The 22,288-nt window shown below is 50.5% G+C and overlaps 2 protein-coding genes across 3 annotated transcripts in view; both read left to right on the top strand.

Annotated features, from left to right (window-relative positions):
• The first annotated feature begins 5,097 nt into the window (after positions 1 to 5,097).
• BORCS7 (BLOC-1 related complex subunit 7) lies at positions 5,098 to 14,725 on the top strand. Its single transcript, XM_074959434.1, has 5 exons — positions 5,098 to 5,298; positions 6,450 to 6,512; positions 8,355 to 8,398; positions 9,222 to 9,242; positions 10,953 to 14,725. The coding sequence occupies exons 1-5, from the start codon at positions 5,149 to 5,151 to the stop codon at positions 11,002 to 11,004; spliced, it is 330 nt and encodes a 109-aa protein (XP_074815535.1). The 5' UTR covers positions 5,098 to 5,148; the 3' UTR covers positions 11,005 to 14,725.
• A 2,633-nt stretch (positions 14,726 to 17,358) lies between these two features.
• AS3MT (arsenite methyltransferase) overlaps positions 17,359 to 22,288 on the top strand; it is a 33,962-nt gene continuing 29,032 nt past the window's right edge. The window contains exons 1-5 of one of the 2 annotated variants that reach the window (XM_074960067.1): positions 17,359 to 17,464; positions 18,018 to 18,058; positions 19,933 to 20,060; positions 20,935 to 21,085; positions 22,043 to 22,179. In XM_074960067.1, coding sequence (XP_074816168.1) covers position 17,464; positions 18,018 to 18,058; positions 19,933 to 20,060; positions 20,935 to 21,085; positions 22,043 to 22,179 — 458 coding nt within the window. In that variant the 5' untranslated portion in view covers positions 17,359 to 17,463. Of the gene's footprint in view, positions 17,539 to 18,017; positions 18,059 to 19,932; positions 20,061 to 20,934; positions 21,086 to 22,042; positions 22,180 to 22,288 lie in introns of both variants that reach the window. The other variant, XM_074960068.1, reaches the window with a different exon arrangement.

Below are 22,288 nucleotides of genomic sequence, written 5' to 3'. Positions count from 1 at the left end.
CCACATAGGTATTTACAGACGGTGATGGTCACCCCTTAACAGTCTCTTTCATCAGCTAAACCGATTGAGCTCCTGGAGTTTGTTACTATTAGGCATGGCTTCCAATCAATTGATCATTCTCGTGGCTCTTCTGTGAACCTTCTACGCTCCCACAGGGTTGCATAGGTGTAAGTGGGAGACAGGGTGATGCATGCGGGGAGTGGGGGTGGGAGGGGAAGAACTCAGTTATACTCTGAGATCGCAGACTGAGATGGAAAACCCAACTGGAAGCATAGCTAAGCTGAGAGTCACTGAGGGATATTAGACTGACACAGGTGTCTCACCTGAACCCACCCGTGCAGTTTTCCAGTGAGTGGGAAGGAAAAGCAAGTGCCTCTGGGGTGCTTTGAAATACCAAGGCTCTACCATTACATAGTTCCACTGTATAGAAAGAAAGGCAGTTATTTTTCGCTCAAACAGGAAACAACTCATAAGGGAACTGGCTTCTTTTGGAATGGCCTTAAAGGACTCTTCCTGCTCTGATGCATGGCCTTTCCAGGTCCGTGGGAAGTTCCACAATGGCAGATGTACTAGATGACGTTAAAAAAGTCCTTGTGCCATATAACGGCTACTCCTGTGTTGGCAGCACATTGGGTGAACACAACTCATTGGGTGAACGCGGCGGTGCCCTAGCCAGGGGTTGACCCAATGCGGGGGGGACAGGTCTCCAGCCAGAAGAAGAGCCGAGGCAGAGGACGGAGCGGGGCAGGATCCCGCGTGGAGGGGGAAGTGGGATTCCTCTCGAAAGGTAGCCTGGAAAAGGTGGGCCTAGCAGCCCTGAATCTTTAGCAATGAATGTGGATTCCTTTTGCACCGATTCCCCATGGGTTAGACAACGTGAGGCAGATTACAGAATGGGAGAACCACTCTGGTGAAAAAGCACCTCTAGCTCAGGGGCTCCCCCGCTGCCCAAAGGAAGCCCTGAGGGCCAGGTGCAGCTCTCAGGTACATGGGTACAGATGTGGAGAGCCTCTGCCGAACAAAATGGCATTGCAAGGGATTTACCTCAGAGCAGAATTTGGACCCCAAGTCTGAGACATAAGGCAACTTTATTGGCTGCCTCATGCACATTCCCTTCTCTGAGTGCACCAAGAGCAACAGAGGGCCTGGTTAGCTGGTGCCGCGACCACCTGCAGGAATTCTGAGTGCTCAGCAAACGTCCCACGGCACAGGGGGAGGGGCTGAATTAACCCGAGAAGTTTGCCTCCAAAACTTTGTACCCATTCCTCAACTGACCCTCTGTGACAGAACAGCCGCTGGCTGTGTGTTCTCTGGGAAGAGGCGGGCTGGGCCACGGTGTAGTGCTGTGGTTAAGTACAGCTTCACCTCTGCCTTTTTACAGCTTGAGAGCTGTGTGATAAAGCAGCGCTTTGTTTTCTGGCTCAGTCTTGGGGTATTGTGTACATGTACTGTGAGTGCAACTTCTCCCTCTGCTCGAGAGAAATGAGCCCGGCCTGACGTGCATGAAGACGACACCGCTCTGCTGCCACCCAGGGCTACAATACACTGGGGCTCAAAGGGGTCTTCCGGAGGGCAGTTTCCTACCTACTGGGTTTAATGGCCGGATCCAGCTGTCACCATGAAAGGGAACTGCTCTAAGATTGGAGAGTGCGGAACATACGTCAGCAGGGGTATTGTGCAGTCTAATTAACTTGTGGAGCAGTCTGAGATGGTGGGATGGAAAGTTCTGTAGAAGGGCAACGTATTTTTACGAATATTATTGCTACTGTGTTAATGGGCAGGACAAGGGGCAATGGGTTCAAACTACAGCATGGTAGATTAAATCTCAGGAAAAACTTCCTAACTGTAAGAACAGTAGGACAATGGCACAGACGCCTAGGGAGGTTGTGGAAGCTCTGTCACTGGAGGTTTTCAAAAGGAGGCTGGAGCCATCTGTCTTGGATGGTTTAGCCACAACAAATCTGACATCTTGGCAGGCGGTTAGACTAGATGACCCTTGTGGTCCCTTCTAACCCTTTGGCTCTATGAATGACTAGCTGCCCCTTTACGATGAGCATCTTGCTGAGGCTACTTGGGTTTACATCTGGTTTAAGTCTGGTCAGGTTCCTTTTTGCCATGGATCCAAGACTCCATAACATCCTTCCAGCTACCGTTGGGAAGGCTGATGCTGTCTCAGCTTCCTAGCATCCCCCCTTTTCCATTCTGGTGGCCTCAACAGCTGTCCTCGGTGGCTGGGTTCCCTTGAACACCTCAAGGGAATGGCCGGGACAGTACTCGGAGCGTACACTTAAATGGCACGGACAAGACGGTATGTTCCAGAGTGAAGATAAACCACGGGTGCTGCAATTAATGGCTTGTCGTGTTGGCCGAGCTCCGAGTTCTCTCTCTGATGCTACCTGATTTCCACTGTACCCTTGGGGACAGATTCAGCAGAGTGGCCTCGAAGAGGTGCACAAAGTCAATTACTTTTCCAAGGGTTTGTAAAGCTACTACTTGGGGGAAGGAGATGGGGGCAGTGAGAGGGGAAGTAATGCAAATGACAATACAGGGGAGGGGACGTAAGCCTGCATTGTGCCTCAGTTTCCCCCAAATAAAAAGGATAAGACTTACCCATGAGAATGAGTGAGGGGAGCTCTGAGGCACATGATCATCTGCTCTAATCTCCTTTGAGACTCTCAAGAGCTATAGCCGTGCAAAATGTTATATAAGCAGCAGTACATTGGTAGTATGTTAGCAGTCATCCTGCCTTTAAAGCAGCTGGTAAGCAGTTTATTTACAAGAAAAAAGATGACATGTTTCCCTGGGCCAAGACCAGCAATGTCCTTCCCAAGCCTGTGTAAGAAGGAAAGCGATCTCAAGAAGTGAAAGCTTGGGAAGAGGGTTATAATACCAAAGGAGTGTTGGCCAGTGGGCAGTGCAGGGGTCTGGGAGCTAGAACTCATGGGTCCCATGCCCAACTTTGCCACTGACTTGCTATGAGAATTGGGGCAAGTCACTTAGCCCTTCTGTGTCTGTTTACACATCTGCAAAATGGAGTTAATTATAGAATATCAGGGTTGGAAGGGACCTCAGGAGGTCAACTAGTTCAACCCCCTGCTCCAAGCAGGACCAATCCCCAATTTTTGCACCAGATCCCTAAATGGCCCCCTCAAAGATTGAGCTCACAACCCTGGGTTTAGCAGGCCAATGCTCAAATCACTGAGCTATCCCTCCCCCCATTATACTCCCCTGCCTCTTGAGGGACGACTGATTCCCTAGTGTCTGTAAATCACTTTGAGATCCTCTGATGAAAAGTAAGTAAGATGCATTGTTATAGTTCTGAAGTGAAGTGGACACTTTGAATTTTTCCTGTGCACACTGAGGCCTGGTCTATGCTTAGAGCTTAGGTCAGCTTAGCCATGGCTCTCAGGGGTGTGAAAAATCCATGCCGCTGACCGCTGTAGCAAAGCTGAGCTTGTAGATGCAGCTAGGTTGATGAAAGGATGCTTCCTCCGACCTCGATACCATTGCTGGGAGAGGTGGTTTTCCTACAGTGATAGAAAAGACCCTCCCATCAGTACAGACAGTGTCTACACTACAGGTTATGCTGACATACCTATGTCTCGTAGCTACGCTGCTCTAGCCCCTGTAGCGTAGACAAGCCTTAGTAATCAACGAGAAGCGCAGTAACCAACAGCCGGGCACATACAGGTCATTGGCTCCCAAGGCAGTTTTGCTATTCTAGGTTGCTCACAAGTGCTGAATTGGATGGCTCTGCTGCACTGTACATGCTGGTTTATTAGTGCAAGCTGGCCCAGGAGCACTGCACACACTTGCTTGTTAGCAAAGGGTAGATGAGGAGGGCTGGGCTGAGGCCAAAAGGTTGTTATTTTAGTGTTGCTCATCTTGGCAAGTGCTGGGCTGCTGTCCCGGGTGCCTTTATTTTAAAGACAGCAGAGGTGTCTGATTGCAAATCATTCAACTAGGGAGAATTAGCTACATGGCTGTAAAGAAAATTTGCCAAGGTAGGAATTTGAGTGTTATCCGTACCCTGTTCCCATCCCCACAGACAAGAGCCCTGCAGCTGGGGACCACAAAACTAAGCGTCTGGCAGACACTGTGCATGCTTGACCCAGCCTCTGAGCTTGGCTCAGCACTGCCAGCTGGTTGGGATCAACAGGAAGGGCACAACCACCGGGCATACCTCTCAAGAGCCCCCTGCTGTGCAGGACATCCCACAGCTGGCCCCGATTTTTGAAGTTGCCCCATGGTCCCACATGGCCATTGGAAAGTCCCGGGGTCATACGGGATGGGGGAGTCAGGTCAGTGTTCCCACCGGCAGATGCTGCCTGTTTCTGGGGCAGGGCCCCACTGGGGGTGGGAAGTTCCCCTATGTTGTTGCCTGCCCTGGTTTGGGAACACTGGGCAGGGCAGCTGTCTGTTGGGGGGTTGAGGCTCCTTGCCTGTGGCTCGGCACACGTATGTCACTGTGGAGAGCTCACTATTGAACCTGTTGCTGCAGAACACTGCCCCCCCCCCCCCGCCTCAATTTCCCCACCACACTGACAACGTGCTGCCAAAAATCATGTGGAGGGGTTGGGGCTGAGAAACAGCTTGTTTGAAAGGGCCAGGGTGTGATCAGGGATTGCACATCCCTATACAACTGAGTCATCAGGAGCAGCTGCCCCAGAAACCTGGATCACTGCAAGGGAGTGGGGTGGTGGGGAGAGAGGAAAGGGGAGCGACATTGTCTCCTTTCCCATACGGGACCTGGGAGGGATCCGGCTGAAATCAGTGTGCCCGGGCTGCCATAGCAAGGATTCTGCAAGGAAACTCTGCTTTAATAGTGCAGGGAGTTGGCAAACCCCCTCCAAACAAAACACGTGGCCTAGGACCTCGCCCAGGGCGGGGTGCCATGGGACACCACAAGGGGTCACTAACCAGGGCCATGCCCCTCATTGCAAGGCTCGCTGCCCCTGCTGCAGAGGCCTGTGCCACCAGGCAGGACCTCTGGGGGCTGGTGCCACCGACCCCTAGCAGGGCAGCCCCATCCCCACGGCGAGGCAGGAAGCGCCCACACCCTGCTTCGCCTTCCCCTCTAGTCTGTCCTCCGGCGCTCGCCGTCGCCCGGCCTTGAGGGGGCGGGGCGCAGGCTGTGGCAGCCCCAAGATGGCGGCGGCTCCGGCAGGGGGCGCGTCCGATGCCCAGGCGCGGTTCGGCCGCTCGGTGAAGGGGCTGCTGATCGACAGGGTGACCGGCTGCGGCACCGACGTGATCGCCCTCACCAAGCAGGTGCTGAAAGGCTCGCGGAGCTCCGAGGTGAGGGCCCGCCGCCGGGACTACAACACCCAGCATGCAGCGCGCCAGCCGCGGGGTGTGCTGGGAAGTGTAGTCCGGCTGGGGAAGCCGGGGCTCGTGGTCTATGGGTCCGGCTGGAGCGGGGTCAAAATGTCACGTCGGTGCCTTGTGCTGCGGGACACGGCCAGCGGGGCTTGGGCGGAGCAGTGCATGCTGGGAACTGCCCCCTGCCCAGGGGGCTCCCCAGCCTCTTCCCCCCCTGGCCTGAGAAGGGGGCCGAGGTCTGGCTGGAGCGACCTGCGCCTCCCCTCCCTGGTCTCTTTCCCCCTCTCCGCTCCGAGCACCCCTGGCATCCCTGCGGCGGATTGGGACCCCGCAGGTGTCCCCTTGCGAGCTGCGCCCAGGTGGGCCCCATCAGTGGGGCCCTCCTGAGCCTGGTGGGGCTGCCCCAGCTCCCCGTCCCAATCGGAGGGCTCGAGTGTGACTCAGCTCTCCCGGCAGAACATCCCTGGGGGCTCTGGATTAATACAGCTCGTGTGTGTTGGACACAGGCCCTGACCTGGAGCCTTCCGCCCGGGAGCAGTCACTCTGCCCCCTCCTTGGTCAGGGCATAATCTGCCGTGTGGGACACGGCACGGGGATGAATGAGAACCTGATGTGGGTGTGGAGCGCTGACTCAGAACGCCCACGTGCAGCCTTAACCTCAGGAAACCCATCCCGTGAGCATGCTGGCCAGCATTTGGTGTCTTCGCTGCATTGGAGACCTGGAGCCTGGCCTTCCTCAAATCCCAAGAGTTAGGGAGTGGAAAATACTTCCGGACCCAGAGATGGCAGATCCCCAAGTCCAGCATACCCCCTATCTGGACAGATGGGTTTTTACTGCCGAACCATTCTTGAGCGCACTGGCTGCTGCGTTTGCCTACACCATCGCTGTCACTGCTGACACCATATCTCACTGTAAAACGCATTGTTACCTCTTTCGTGAAAGATGCTGCAGGAAACCCCATTCTCTGCTGGTCTGTTTCATCCAAGGCATGATCGTTGCAGAGTTAATCCCAGTGAAGTGAATTCCCAATTCAATCAGTTCTGTGTGCTGATCTGTTGAGTGGCAGCCACAAGAAATCCCCGGTGGCCCGGGACTTCTGCCTGCAGTTTGCGTGTCTGTTTTTCAGCTCCTGGGTCATGCGGCTAGAAACATGGTGATGCAAGAAGATGCCATCCTGCACTCGGAAGATGTAAGGAACGTTTATCTGCTGAAGTAATGGCATTTCTGATTAATAGGAAGCGCTGGATTTTGGCACAGAGCGTGGGGCTGCAAGGCAGTGCAGAGTACGGAAGGGGAATCTTGTGGCTGAAGTACAGAGCTAGGAGTCATAAGAATGGCCATACTGGGTCAGACCAATGGTCCATCTAGCCCAGTATCCTGTCTTCCGACAGTGGCCAATGCCGGGTGCCCCAGAGGGAATGAACAGAAGAGGTAATCAAGTGATTCATCCTCTGTTGCCCATTTCCAACTTCTGGCAAACAGAGGCTGGGAACACTTCAGAGCATGGTTTTGGAGATCTGGGTTCTGTTTCTGGCTCTGCTGTCAATTTTCTGCATGAACTTGGGCATGTCTTTATGGCCTAATTTCAGGAGGTGCTGAGCACGCACAGCTCCCATTGAAGTCAGTGAAAATCAGGCACTTAATCTCTCCAGGCCTCAGTTTCCTTGTCTGTAAAATGGTGATAATGTCCCCTGACCTCTCAGAGGTGGTGTTAAGCTCAGTTCACTGGGACTTGCAAAGCACTCTGAGATCGTGGCATGGACGGTGCTATAGAAGTGCAGATTATTACTCTTTTGTTGTAGTGTAGTTCTTTCTAATAGAGCTCACTATAGGCCAGTCTTGCACTGGTGCAGTGGGATGGGCTTGCTACATCTAGGAATTCTTCACCGAACTTGCCAGCTATGATTTCTTGAACTGCAGAGGTAAAACTGTGGGATTCCCCTGAAGCTCACAACACCAGAATCCTTCCCAATAGACACAGTAGCTTGGACCTCAAGAGCGGTAATAGTAGTTGTGCTGCACCACGTCTGTGCTGAATTATCCCATTACTGAAGGGCTTCAGAGTCTTTATTATTGTTGCACCCTTTCTAGCTTACCCTCTGCAGACCTATATTTCACCTCCTGTAGGCCCCTGGCTTCTTACACTTCATGACACTGAGGGATGAGTGAAGTCCTGAAGTGAAATTTGCTAGATCAGGTAGAAATGACCCCGTTGCTGTTTTCTGGACTTGTTTACTCTCTCACATCTCTGTGGGAGAATATTTGCTTTCAGGGGAGGCAGCTCCACACAGTAGTATTCCAGGATCGGTGAGCTTGTCCTTGCAAGGTCAAAATGACCAGGCAAGAAACAGTGGCCTGAAGCTAATGCAGGAGATGTTTAGTTTTGAACAACACAAGCCTCTGGGCAGTGGATTAGGCTCACAAGGGAGCTGGTCAAGGCAGTAGCACGGCAGAGATTTGAGAGCAGGCTGGATACAGCGTTAGTGGGAATGATGTAGTGTTCAACAGGGCTGAACGCAAGAGGTCAGGCCCATGAGCCCAATCCAAGTGCAAGGCGCATTTATTTGACCTTGCCTCCTCTAACAGAAACACATAGCAACGTGTGTGTGTATTTTTTAAAATCCTACCAAAATACGACCCTTCCCTGCATCCTGGGGAGAGAATGAGAGAACAAACCACACACGATAGATGTCAGTCCCATCACTTAATGCACTAATGGAAAGTGCTCAGGTGCTGCCAAGATGAGCGCAGCAAAAGGGCCTGAAAAGAGCAGAGGAGAAATGGTCTTTTCGGGGTTATTTGTGATAGTCGTTCAAGAGCTCCCCTGAGGTAGTTGGGTTTCCGGGTGAGGGAGGTGAACTTTTCCTGTGCAGCCTATAAACTCCATTGGGTTGCGATGAGGGGCGGGGAGGGGAGGAAAAGCTGCTGCAGGAATATGCAGAGTTGTCATCATTCTAGAACAGCTCACACTAATTCTGCCGAGATGCTCAGGACAGAGAAGGTCCGTAATTCCTCATTTTGTGCTTTGCAGAGTCTAAGGAAGATGGCTATCATAACCACTCATCTCCAGTACCAGTAAGTAGGGAGCACTGGATACTCTGGGTTTTGGGGGACTGATCTCCTGGAAACCCCTTTCATTCCCCTTAAAGGCCCCACATTTTGGTGGCTTTGCATGGAGCCTGGTCTGAGCGCTGGCCAAAATGGGGCATTCCAGCATGAGGGAGGGCTCCTGTCCTCCTCTCTGCTGGGACTGAGCAGGCCACGGTTTGGAACCCTCTATCACTAGCTCACCATGCCGGCCTACAGTTTGTTAAAGGGACATTGTTCAGATAAAAAACATTGCAACGTCCCTGTCAGTGTTAAGTGTTGGTGCTAAACTGCATGAGCCATGGTCACTTGAATGAGTCACATGGGATAGAAGCATACAACTGCCAGCAAAAAATCTCCATATTCAACATGATGCTTTCCAGCTCTAGGCTACCAGTATGAATTCTGTCCAGGACGCTAGTCACCTGTAGTCATCACCATGTGTTGGCTGTTCGGTGTGTGTGAGACATGAGTTGATGAGTCTCCATCAAGTTCCTAGTGGGTGAGGGCGTCCGCACCCCTGCACGCATACACACACGCACCCCCATTAGCAATCAGCTGAGGACTGAATAGGTCATGGAGACAGGACTCCCCTCTCACCTGAAGAGGTTGTCTTCCAGGTCAGGGTTGAGACATGGTGCCAGGGCAGTGTGGGGGCAGCTTGCCCTGCTGCTGCCCCTGCTGGGCCTGTTCTAAAGACAAATTGATGGTTTCAGTTTTCGGAGCAGTCAGTCAAGCCCCTTTTACCAGCACTTAATTAGCCCTGTTGCTATTTTTCCAACAATACCTTTTCTCTTCTTTCCTCGTCTAGACAAGAAGCTATTCAGAAGAAGTGAGTATAGCCTGTTTTATTAGCCGATTTATTAAGCTTACACCTCTCTTGCTAACCCTCAGCAGGTAGTCCATGTTGATTCCCTCTCATAGTTTGCATGATGCGTGGCTGGGTTTTCTGTTTTCAGCAAGTAAATCTGCAATGACATGAAGGCAGCATGTCCTAGCAATGGCGTGATGTTTTCTTTTCTCCAGAGGAAGTTGAATGTGGCCCCAAGGTACAAAGAAGGGAACAATCAGCTCATAAACTTAGCGGGGTCACACTAGGTCATTGCTTGGATAAGGAACGTCCAAGGAAAACTCAGGGTGCTGCATGAAGTCATGCTGATGACTCAGTAGGGGGCGATCTTTCCTCTCTCAGCGGAGATTTGGATGAGATACAACACCAAGGCACTGATTGCTCATGATCACTTGCGCTTTTTGCAGGCGTCGGGTGTTCATCCTAGTATCCTGGCCAAGTTCCTATCTCAAGCTGCCATCACCATGGTATCTTAGCAGCAGTGTAAGGGGAGAAAGGGGGAAAAATGCGAGTAACATTTTGAAATTTGAAATGGAAATGTACTTTTTGTTTTGAATTTTTTCATTGCAAAAATGAAAAAAAAAACCCTGAAATTCTGAATGAAACAAAATTTTTCTTTTAAAATTTGTTATGAAGAAATTTAAATTGCCACCAACCCTACTCATTCTCTCCGTAACTAGTAATTTCATTTGTGAAGTCCTTTGTGATCCTTCCAGATGAAATGCACTAGGCATCGTAAGCCAGATCCTGGTTGCTCTTTATTCCACGCTCGGGGTCCAGTTTAGCCCTGGCATAAGCAGATGGAGCCCTCATTGCCTCCTAGGTGCATTATGCCCACTTGTATCAGGGCTCAGTTTAGTCCCCCTGTCTGACATTCAGCCTCTCAGCAGGGTTTAAGTAGAATATGCAGGTCACTTGGGATCTTTGTAACTGTTCCTCACTTGACACTGTTTCTGATCTGTGATGGTTTTTGAGCAAAAGGAAAGCTTTGCTCTGTGCTTATAGATGTGCTGAGTTATTTTGGCTTTGGTCCAGTCACAGGCTTTGCAGACAATTCGCCTTTGTGATGGCATGTGGTATGGGTTGGATGATTCATAGATTCTAAGGCTAGAAGGGACCAATTTGATCATCTAGTCTGACCTCCTGTATAACACAGGCCACAGAACGTCCCCAAAATAATTCCGAGAACAGAAAAACATCCCATCTTGATTTAAAAATTGTCAGAGATGGAGAATCCACCAGGACCCTGGGTAAATTGTTCCAATGGTTAATTACACTCGCTGTTAAAAATTTACGTCTTATTTCCAGTCTGAATTTGTCTAACTTCGACTTCCAGCTGTTGGATTGCATTATACCTTCCTCTGCTAGATTGAAGACCCCATTATTAAATATTTGTTCCCCATGTGGATACTTATAGATGGTGATCAAGTCACCCCTTAACCTTTTCCTTGTTAAGCTAAATAGATTAAGCTCTTTGAGACTATAACTATAGGGCATGTTTTCTAATCCTTTAGTCATTCTCATGGCTCTTGTCTGATTCACAAGGTATTTTCCCCTCCTAACTTCTTTAACAGAGCAGTTCTGTTCCCTCATGCACAAGTGGTAATGGCATGTGCATCTATTTAGCAACCAAAACACAGAGATTTGGGGAGCTGATCTGACTTTGAACACTTCCGTCTGTCTGGTCCCCAGTGTCGAGCATTCATCAAATCTGCAGGACCAGCTGAGTCACCTTCTGAAATGAAGCAGGAGAACCGAAATACCCAGCACACCTAGCGGGAGCTGATGGGACGACCTGTGTCGGTGGAGCTTCAGAGTCTCTTCCTGCTTCAGCAGTTACATTGCAAGGCTGAGCTGTGCTGAAAGGCAGTTGTGAAAATGCAGCGTGTGTGGTACTGAACGTGCAGGGCTGTGGATGTGCGTGGGACCGCTCTGTAACCTGCTCATCACAAACTCTCCCTATACCGAAGGCTAGATCACTTGCTTGCGCTTAATTTAAAGCAGACTTTACGAAAACCTTCCTGTGACTAACACTGTTCATGTCTGTTTTCTTTTCTATGCAAAGTACTATTTGAATAGGGGTTTTCCTTTCCCCAAGGCATTGCGCATGTTCAGCTAATGAATCAAAGGCAACGTGTGTTATTATTTATATTTGGCCCAATGCCAAACACGTGACTTAGGTCCCATTCAAACCCGTATAGCTTTCCTGGGCCCTCTGCTCTAGGGTGAATTCCCCCGTCTATAATTTCTGCTGAATATGGAGCTGTTCTTCACAGAGTTAACAGGTGCGGTGACGGAGATGCACTGCCCAGCATTCTTCACACAAGTTTACATTCCCCACCCACAAAGTACAGAAAGCAGGGCCAGCATTTTCACATGGGAACCTACATTCACATTTCGACACATAAACAATCTTCTTGTTTTTTCTGGAGAATTGAGCAGCCACCACTACGAGTTTGGTCAGTGGGAGCTGCATGCACACATCACCTTTGGAAATCAGTTGCTTAAATATGGCTTTAGGGACCTAATTTGGGCCAGAATTTTCAAACCCAGGTGTGTAGGTACATACAGCATCTGACAACTTGCCTGGCCCTTTGTCACCTGAGTGTCATGAATGTCATTAGCGCTGTACTGGTCCTTTGTCACCTGTCCAATAGGATGTCTGTTTCATGAATGTCATTAGCACTGTACTGTTCCTTAGTTTCTGTATATAATCTAAAACACAGGGTTGGAATGTTGTATCTCTTGCCAGTACATCTGCTGTCTGTTTTGGCCTTGAACTGCATTCTTCCTATTTCATTGCTGTTATGGCTCTTGATGAAGCAGCCTTGGATTCATTCTGTAACTCTGTACAGAATCAGTAAACTATTCAGATATGCAGCTGTGAGGTACTAATAGTGTGTTTTAAAGGATGCCATCAATGGACCTGCTTCCATTAAAGTCAGTGGCAAAGTTCCCATTGACTTTAATTTGGGTCCAAGACAAATATGTTGTCTGTGGTTGCTGGTTTTTTTGTAAATTGCTTTTCCATGTTACTAATAGCCTCTCCACTTAGTCATAGGAGAAGCACTTTATTCACTGACTGTGCTTTTCATCACGTTTTAGAAATTCCATGGAGCTTGATCGGTGAGATGAGATGAAATATTTCTATATGATGATTCTATAGAGAGAGAGAAGACCTACTTCTATGGGCGAAAGAGACAAGCTTTCGAGCTATGCAGATGGGGTGCTGGAACAATTTGTAGAGTGTGGGAGCTGAGATCCATTGAACCAGACTGTAATCCCTGTCTATTATGGAAACCACTTCAAGCCAGGGGGTACTGCAGCACCCCTAGTTCCAGCATCTATGTATGCAGAGCTTTCCTTTGGGTCTGTTTCAAAAGTCAGTTTCACTTGTGAGTCTCTTGTGCAGTGCAGTGCAGTTAGGTTGGGCTTTCTACATGGCAGAGGAAGGTTTAAAAAACACACATGCTGTTTTGATTGATTATTTTTTAATTCTGAGAAGATTTGCATTCTTATTTAGATATTTTTAATCTCTTTTTTTAATACAAAGCCTATAGTGAGAGTGTCATTACGATACAGTGCTATAGCTAGCAGCTGAGGAGAACTAGTCCAGAGGATACTGGCAGATCCAATGGCCTGAATAGGTTGACAGTTAGTGCTATATCTTATATTATGCTTGCTCCTTCTGCACATGGTGTGTTAGGTTAATTGTTAAGAAAAGCCCAGAGAGGAATTTAAAAATCGCTGGTTTTTATGCAACACTAAATTCAGTTGCATAAAGAGGCATATTCTGATTTGTTCCAGAGCATCACCTGCATCCAGCTGTCCCTTGCATGATATTGAATGGCGCGCACTTGACCAATGGTAACCATCATGAGAACAAACTCATTGGCTAATCAGTGATTCTGAGCAGGATGCTTACCTAGCAACTACTGAGAGCAGAATAATCTTTCTTTGGGCCTCTGACACACCACAGCTCATTCAGCCCTTAGACACACCAGTTAACTCCAGTGGCCTAACTGGGAGCTGTGCATGCAGCTCTGAGAGCAGAATTTAGCTCCAAGTCCCTATAAGTGCTGACACCTGCTTTGTAAAAACAAAAATTATCTTGACTCTTGCTAAAACTGCAACAGCTGCTGCCTTGAAATTCCAGACCCTAGGCAGGCTAGTTATTGAATGTGGAGGTCAAGGACTGACTTTCACCAGTTTCCCCTTGCAGTGTTTCTCCCCATGTCATCCTGCCGGTCTGTCATCTCAAGATGAACATCTGCAGCATTGCTTTGTTGGGTGAGAAGGGCTGAACCATTCCATCTTTTCCTGGTACATGTGTGACAGTCAGGATCCAGACACCCCATGGGGAGAACAGAAGGTTTAAGCCCCAGACATGAGCTGTTGAACCAACTGATTGCACATTGTACTATAGAAGTGTATCAGGGAAGGTCATTTATGAAAGCGGGTAATTCTCTGAACTTGTTGGTCATTATGAGATATTTATACAGATTGGTTATTCATTTATATATCTGTGGATATAGAAAACTCTGCTTGTAAACTTCTGCTCCACTTCACAGCAGAGCAGTAAGGCTGGGAGGGGCATCTCCCAAGCCAGTTTACACAAAGCTAAGGCCATGTCTACACTTACAAACATACAGTGGCCCAGCCGTACCAATGCCGCTGTAAGAGTACTCGTGTAGCTGCGTTATGCCAATGGGGGAGAGCTCTCCCATCAACCTAATAAAACCAGCTCAATGAGAAACGGTAGCTCTGTCGGCGGGAGAGTGTCCTGCTGACATAGCGCTGTGCACGTGAGCGCTTATGCTGACAAACTTTATGTCACTCGGGTATGTGTTTTTCACAGCCCTGAGGGACAAAAGTTTTGCCAACATAAGTGCTAGTGTAGACGTGGCCCAGCTTCGGGTACCCATCTGTTGCCTAGCCCAGGAAATGGTGGATCATTAAAGTTAATGCAAAGACATTGAGACATCCTGGCTAGAGTTTCTTCCATTCTGAATAACCATGAGTAAGGCTGCATGTGTCATGGGACCTCTGTGACTTCTGCAGTGGCCAGTGTGGCTGGCTCCAGAGCTGCCCGAACAGCTTGGGCAGCCCTGGGCCAGCAGCAGTTTGGGTGTGGGAAGGTGCTATGGGCTGTGGCAGGGGGATGGGGTGCAGGGTGATGCTTACCTCTGGGGGGGGGCTCCCCAGGAGCGGCCGTCATGTCGCTGCAGCTCCTAGGCAAAGGGACCAGGGGGCTCTGTGTGCTGCTCCTGCCTGCAGGTACCACCCCGCAGCTCCCATTGGCTGCAGTTCCCAGCCAATGGGAGCTGTGGAGCCGGCGCTTGTGTCAGGGGCAGCGCGCAGAGCGCCCCATGCCTTTGCTCCCCTTAGGAGCTGCAGGGGCATGCCGGCTGCTTCTGTGGAGCTGGGTAGAGAGTCTGCCAGCCCTGCCAACCCTCCCCTCCAGCAGCGGTCCTGCCCCCCCCCCGGACCAGCGGGAGTCCCAGGCCATGTGCTACTGCCCGCCCCACCCCGCCCCCCAGCATCAGCAGGGGTCCCGGGCTGTGTGCCGCCACCTGCTTCCCTCCCCCCCGCACCCACAGTGCCCTTGGACCGCCCCAACAGAGCACCCGCGACCCCTTGGTCCAAGTTTTAATCAGGGGTATATAGTATAAGTCATGGGCAGGTCACGGGCCATGAATTTTTGTTTACTGCCTGTGACCTGTCCATGACTTTTACTAAAAATACCCCTGACTAAAACGTAGCCTTAACCATGAGTCACGGTGCCAGGAGAGACAAAAAAATGGGGGAAGGGAAAGGGAGACTTGAAACTGAAGTCTTCCAGAAACAGGGACAGGCTGTAGGCGGGATACTCTCTGTGAAATGCTGGATCCTCTATATAGTTAGGAGGTATGCTGGGATCCTTCAAAGGCAATAGGTAGCTTGTATGAGAAAAAGGATTTTATCTACAATGGAAGCGTAAAGTCTGAAGTTTCCTCTTCATGTTTATTTGCTGTGGAACTTGTACGTGTTTGCTTCCCTTACTATTTTGTCATTGAGTCTGTGGTTAGTCTATTAAATTAACTTTTTGTTTATTTTTACCCCCAAGCAGGTATCTGTTGTGCAAACTGTTGGGGCGGGTGTACCAAAGTAAACTGGTATCTGGGGGCTGGTTTCACACCTTCAGGGATGATGAACTGGAGGGGTAAAGTCTGAGGGTCTGTCAGTTAAGAACTTGGAAGGTCAGATTTGAGGAGACCTGGGATTAAGGGCTGTTGGTGTTACCCTACAAGGAGTAACTAGGCTGCTGGATGTCGGGGTGAGACCTTGTGCTTGTGGGGTGGCTACTGGGATCTGAGTCATAGCTGCATTAAGGTACCCCAAGGTTACAGGGCAGGTGATGACAGCTTTACGTGTGCTTTACCTGTCTGGGTGATCCCCAAAATGTCACAACATGCCTGTTGGCTCCAAGGTGCTACATCACCACCACCACCTTTCCAGTAGATGAGGAGGACTGGATTGCCTCCAGACACCATCACCAATGTTCCTAACTCAGCCACAGCATCATAGAATCATAGAATATCCGGGTTGGAAGGGACCTCAGGAGGTCATCTAGTCCAACCCCCTGCTCAAAGCAGGACCAACCCCAACTAAATCATCCCAGCCAGGGCTTTGTCGAGCCTGACCTTAAAAACTTCTAAGGAAGGAGATTCCACCACCTCCCTAGGTAACGCATTCCAGTGCTTCACCACCCTCCTAGTGAAAAAGTTTTTCCTAATATCCAACCTAAACCTCCCCCACTGCAACTTGAGACCATTACTCCTTGTTCTGTCATCTGCTACCACTGAGAACAGTCTAGAGCCATCCTCTTTGGAACCCCCTTTCAGGTAGTTGAAAGCAGCTATCAAGTCCCCCCTCATTCTCTTCCGCAGACTAAACAATCTCAGTTTCCTGAGCCTCTCCCCATAAGTCGTGTGTTCCCGTCCCCTAATCATTTTTGTTGCCCTCCGCTGGACGTTTTCCAATTTTTCCACATCCTTCTTGTAGTATGGGGCCCAAAACTGGACACAGTACTCCAGATGAGGCCTCACCAATGTCGAATAGAGGGGAACGATCACGTCCCTCGATCTGCTCGCTATGCCCCTACTTATACATCCCAAAATGCCATTGGCCTTCTTGGCAACAAGGGCACACTGTTGACTCATATCCAGCTTCTCGTCCACTGTAACCCCTAGGTCCTTTTCTGCAGAACTGCTGCCGAGCCATTCGGTCCCTAGTTTGTAGCGGCACATGGGATTCTTCCGTCCTAAGTGCAGGACTCTGCACTTGTCCTTTTTGAACCTCATCAGATTTCTTTTGGCCCAATCCTCTAATTTGTCTAGGTCCCTCTGTATCCTATCCCTACCCTCCAGCGTATCTACCTCTCCTCCCAGTTTAGTGTCATCTGCAAACTTGCTGAGGGTGCAATCCACACCATCCTCCAGATCATTAATGAAGATATTGAACAAAACCGGCATCAGTGCAAAGCCCCACACGCCGCTTCGTTGCCTGGGGTGAATGTGCTTCCTATGCAACACTTCCAGCTGGCCCAGAAAACCAGCACCCCGGGCTGGGATCTCCACAGTGTGTTGTGGGGTGTGAAGAATAGGGTCGCTGGGCTGGCCCTTCCCGCTGAATCCTGCCCTTGGGTGCCTGGAGGTGACTAGGGCCTGATGTCCCATGGTCCCAATTCTCCACCGACCCGCACTGCAGCCGGGGGCGGGGGGCATGGGAGGGGAGTGCAGAATGGGCCCCTTGCCTGGGGGGCTGAGCCCAGATGGCTGGAGCTGGAGCGGGGCCGGGTCTGCCAGGCATTCATGGGGGGGGGGAGCAGAAGGAACCACGTCACCGCGTGGCATGTGGCAGCCTTGGCATGGCGCTCACGGAGCCGGACAGCCCAGCACGTGGGGCTGGGCAAACCTGGGGGCAAGGAGGGGCAAGGGGGGCGGGGAGACAAAGGGGGCGGGGCTGGGAAGGGGGCGGGGCCCGGCTGCTGCTGGCAGGGAGATGGGCGGGAGGGGGCGTGGCTCCCTGGAGGGCTCCCTAGCTCCGCCCCCTTCGGAAGCGGAAGTCCCGCCTCCCCCGTAGCCCGGCCCCAACCCGAGCGCGGGGCGGGGCGCTGACGGTGCCGGGGCAGAGTCCGCGGCCCGACGGTCCAGCCGCGAGCAGTACGCGCCGCCGCCGCCGCGCGCCGGGGGCGGGGGGCCTTTGCGGGTCGCCTGGGGGCATTTCGCCCGGGGGGGTCGGTCTCTGGGGGGGGACGGGGAGGCTCTCTGCAGGGCGGGGCGGGGAAGGGTCTCGGGGGGAGGAGTAGGCTTCGGTGAGAGGGGGTCCCAGCAGGGCGGGGTGGGTGGGTGGGTGGGGAGGGGAGGCTCTCGGGGGGGGCCAGCAGGGGGGCTCCCCAGCAGGGTGGGAGGGGGGCTCTCTGGTGGGAGGGGGGCGCCCCAGCAGGGCAGGGGGGGGGAGGCTCTCTGGTGGCGGGGGCCCCAGCAGGGTGGGGTGGGGAGGGAGGGTTTCTGGGTGGGGGAGGGGTTGTCTTGCGGGTCTCTCTGGGGATAGGGGTTTGCCCCCCAGGAGGTGTTGGGGGGGACCCCCCCCAGCGCTGCATTGCCCTGGGCGGTGAGGGGTGCTTGGTGCCACTCTCTGTGTGGGCTCGAGGCTGGCGCCTATCACTGTTGCATCAGGTCGCCTGACCCAGGCTTCTGGTGGTTCTCGTTGCAGTGGCTGCCCCATCTGCAGAGCAGATTTACAGAGAGGTGCAGGTAAGAGCTGGGGTGGAGGAGAGGGCACTGCTAGGGCCTATCCTGCACTGGAGCTTGCCCCATTGACTCCAGCTGCCCTTCTCTCCTCCATACGTTACACCTGAGCCAGAGGCCACGCATTACTCTTGCCTTTGGGGAGGCTGGGCGCGAATGCCGGAAGCTCCCTAGAAATGGGAGTGAGTGCTTGGACCATGGCCCCGCCTTTCGCTCTGCTCCCGCTCAGCCTCTTCCCCCCCAGGCCACACCCCACTCCACCTCTTCCTACAACTGTTTGCTCCTCTCCTTCACCAAGGCCCACCTGGCCTGCTGCTCGGGCCTCTCCACCCCCTTCCCTGGCGAGGCACAAGTAGCAGGTGGGGGGAGGCCTCGGGGGGAAGAGGCTGAGTGAGGGTGGGGCATCGGGGGGAGGAGGCCGAGCGTGGGCAGAGTGCGGCAGGGTCACAGTCCGGGCACCGGTGGCTCCCCCACTTTTTGGGAACTTCCAGTGGTGGCACCCCAAAGGCAGCGGGGCCAGCACACTTCCAAAGGGAGGTGCGCTGCATCCAGCATTTCTTGCCCTGTTTGGGGGCACTCAGCCTCCGCAAGCCTCTTATACCTGCAGCCCATGACCTGAGCCCTGGTTATAGCAGCAATCTAAGTGCTCCCTCCCTGATGAAATACATCCTGGAATACTCAAGGAGCTAACTGGCTGTTAGTGACTATCTTCGAAAACTCATGGAAGACAGGAGAGATTCCAGAGGACTGGAAGAGGGCAAATATAGTACCCATGTATTTTAAAAAAAAAAGGGTGAGGGGAATGAGGACAACCTGGAAAATTACAGATCAGTCAGCTTCGCTTCAGTACTCAGAACGATAATGGAACAAATAATCAAGTAATCAGTTTGTAAACATGTAGAAGATAAAGGGAGAAGTAACAGCTTGGATTTCTCAAGAACAAATCATGTCGAACCAACCTAACAGCTTTCTTTGACAAGGTAACAAGCCTCGTAGATAGGGAGGAAGCAGTAGATGTGGTATATCTTGACTTTATGTTTCCACAGTATGCATCCGATGAAGTGAGCTGTAGCTCACGAAAGCTCATGCTCAAATAAATTGGTTAGTCTCTAAGGTGCCACAAGTCCTCCTTTTCTTCTTGACTTTAGTAAGGCTTTTGATACTGTCTCGCATGACCTCCTAAATAAAATCGGGCAATACAAACTAGATGGAGTTGTTATAACATGGGTGCATAACTGGTTGGAAAACTGTTCCCAGAGAGTAATCATCAGTGGTTCACAGTTAAGCTGGAAGGGCATAACGAGTGAGGTCCATCAGGGATTGGTCCTGGGTCCAGTTCTGTTTAATATTTTCATGATTGATTTAGATAATGGCATAGAGAGTACACTTATAAAGTTTGCGGACGTTACCAAGCTGGGAGGAGTTGCAAGTACTTTGGGGAGGATAGGATTAAAATTCAAATTGATCTGGAGAAATGGTCTGAAGTCAATAGGATGAAATTCAATAAAGAGAAATGCATAGTACTCCACGTAAGAAGGAACAATGAATTGTACGCATACAAAATGGGAAATGACTGCCTAGGAAGGAGTATTACAGAAAGCAGTTGGGGGGTCACAAGCTAAATATGAGTCAACATTGTAACTCTTACAAAAAAAAAAAGTAAACATCATTCTGGTATGTATTAGGAGGGGTATTGTAAGCAAAACATGAGAAGTAATTCTGCTGTCTAGGTGGGTTCCCAGTATTGCAGGCTGGGGGCAGACCATCCTCCCTGCAAAGAGGAGCAAGAGTAACCCTGGGGTGGGGGCAGGGCAGTAACTAGAATCTGTAGGCTCTGGTGTGCTATGGAGACATACGGACTTTTTGTGTTCCCATCTCAGGATTATTATGGTAAAGAGTTGCAGAAATCGGAGGATCTGCAAAGCAATGCCTGCGTCACCGTGGCTAGGTCTTTGCCCATGTTCATAAAGGAGGCTCTGAAGTCTGTCCATGATGATGTAGTGTCAAGGTAAAGAATTGACAATTGACTCTTTAATAGAGCTTCACTCACTCAATGTGCTTCACTGAAACAGTCTTTGGCCCAGTGGTGTCACTCTATCCAGAGAATACAATGGGGAAGAAAGTAGCCAGTTTATCTTTGTATGTCTCTCATAACTTCCCGGTTGGAGGCAGCCTACCACCTCCACAGTCCTTGAGGCCTGGAGGTTGCCAGCTCAAAGGAGAAATTCATACCAAAAGCAGAGGCAGAGAGGAACAAATTAATGCAGAGAACAAATTAATGAGAGATAAACAAATTAATGTAGTTTGGAGCTTTAAAATGAATCAATGAATTCCAATCAACCTTAGTAACCATTTCTAGACACAGTCATTAATTTAAAGTTACAATGAGCAGCAAATGTTAGGAAAAATTAACACAAAGAACATTAAAGTTAAAAAGCTCCCCATAAACCCTGTCTATTCAAATCTGGAGATGAAAAGATAAGCTAATAGACATAAAAATGTCACTCTCCTTACAGGTCATATATCCCCTATCAGAAATCCATTAGATGTTCTGGTAAAAACCTTTGCTCTAATCTCCAAGGTCAGGCTACAGGATGTTCGACCAGAAAATGCTTTCCTTGGCCTGTCATTTTCTTTGTTCGCCGAGAGCCTTTGGGCAGATCACACATCTCAGTGCCTCAGTTTGCCCAGTATAAAATGGAGATAAGCAATGAGGCTTAATTAATCCATATCTGCATATGTGGGTTGGCTGTTCCTGATGGTTTGCTCTTCATGACACATTTTCATCCACCCCATCTAAAAAGCTTTCCCTTGCACACCACTGAGGTGTGGTGAGATTCCGTGGTTCAAGAATCACTGATCTCGAGAGTTTCTTCCCTCAGGTACTATGGCTGCGGCCTGGTGATCCCAGAGTGCCTGGAGACCTGTTGGATATTGGATCTGGGCAGTGGGAGTGGCAGGGACTGCTATATGCTGAGTAAACTAGTTGGGGAGAAAGGGCATGTCACTGGAATAGACATGACCGACGCCCAGGTATGTTTTCGAATTGAATAGTGCTAATCAAAGTCCGGGTCTTTATCTTCATGGCTCTCAGCTTTGGAAGTGAAAATAACTTCGTCCCACCAAGGCGGAACTGCATGGTGCTTAGAGTTCAAAGTTGATCCTTTGGTATATGGGGACTGTCCGATGTAGGGGGTTCAGCTGCATGCAGATAGTAACCTTAGCTATTGGCTTTTAATAATCTTACCTTCATGCAAGCTACAAGGTTTAATACAGTGCACGTGTGGGTCAGGTTTAAGTACCTGTAGTGCAAGACACTGAGTGATTGTTTTATAGCTGCTTGGTCATTGAGATCCTGCCTCTGATAGTCACTGAGAGACATAATTTCCCTACTCTCAGCTTCTCCTAGCCCTATTAGAGACCTGAGTGTGGAAATGGGGTAAATGTATTTTGCCATTTATCGTCTCACTCCTTCCACCTTCCAGACCATCACGCAGTATGTGCTATCCTGGGTGGGGTGGGGTGGGGTGGGGGGGAGGGAGATGCAGGGATAATACCCTGCATCATCAGGCATGAGACACTGGCATGAGTACTGGCCTGTTCCCTACCTTCCCAGAGAGTGCTGTGGTGAAGACAACATGCACAGCCCCTTGCTGGGCTTTACGTTGATCAGAAGTCTTTGCTAGTCCCACACTTTTTGTTGATCAAATAGAGAGACTCCCCACCCACCCCATCCCTGGCCAGTCCGAGACTTGGTCTTGCCATTTATTAGTCTCTGTAGGGAATCCCCTCTGTTCTTCTTTGGCCAGGAGATTTGGTAGCCATGATCTAGGATTCAAAATGGCTGGGGTTTGGAGGGAAATAAAGGGAGATGCGTAGGGCCCTAATGAGAATATGCGGGCCCTCTGCCACATGAAGGGGAAGAGACTTTAGAAACATCTTAAAGAGTTTATGTAGTTTACAGCCTGCTTATTTTTTTCCCTCTTCCAGGTAGAAGTGGCAAAGAAGCACATTGACTATCACATGAAGAAATTTGGCTACCAGGTGCCTAATGTGGACTTCATCCATGGCTACATGGAAAAGCTGGGAGATGCTGGCCTTAAAGACGAGAGTTATGATATAGTTATGTGAGTACCATTCTCAGAGCTCCTGCAGGGGTCTATACAATAGGTTGGGTACTTGTTTCCCACGCATCAGTGAACCATTTCCCTGCCCAAGGTTTTAACTCTTTGGGTT

This window comes from Natator depressus, chromosome 7, assembly GCF_965152275.1.
Source record: "Natator depressus isolate rNatDep1 chromosome 7, rNatDep2.hap1, whole genome shotgun sequence".
Taxonomy (NCBI): Eukaryota; Metazoa; Chordata; order Testudines; family Cheloniidae; genus Natator; species Natator depressus.
The sequence above is the reverse complement of the archived record's forward strand: the minus strand, read 5'-3'. Positions and strand labels throughout refer to the sequence as shown.

Bases quoted from the DNA above. Each gene is read 5' to 3' on its own strand.
- BORCS7 (XM_074959434.1), top strand. From the start codon at position 5,149: ATGGCGGCGGCTCCGGCAGGGGGCGCGTCCGATGCCCAGGCGCGGTTC. The intron at 6,513-8,354 runs GTAAGGAACGTT...TGTGCTTTGCAG, and splicing joins CCATCCTGCACTCGGAAGAT to AGTCTAAGGAAGATGGCTAT. The intron at 8,399-9,221 runs GTAAGTAGGGAG...TTCCTCGTCTAG, and splicing joins ACCACTCATCTCCAGTACCA to ACAAGAAGCTATTCAGAAGA.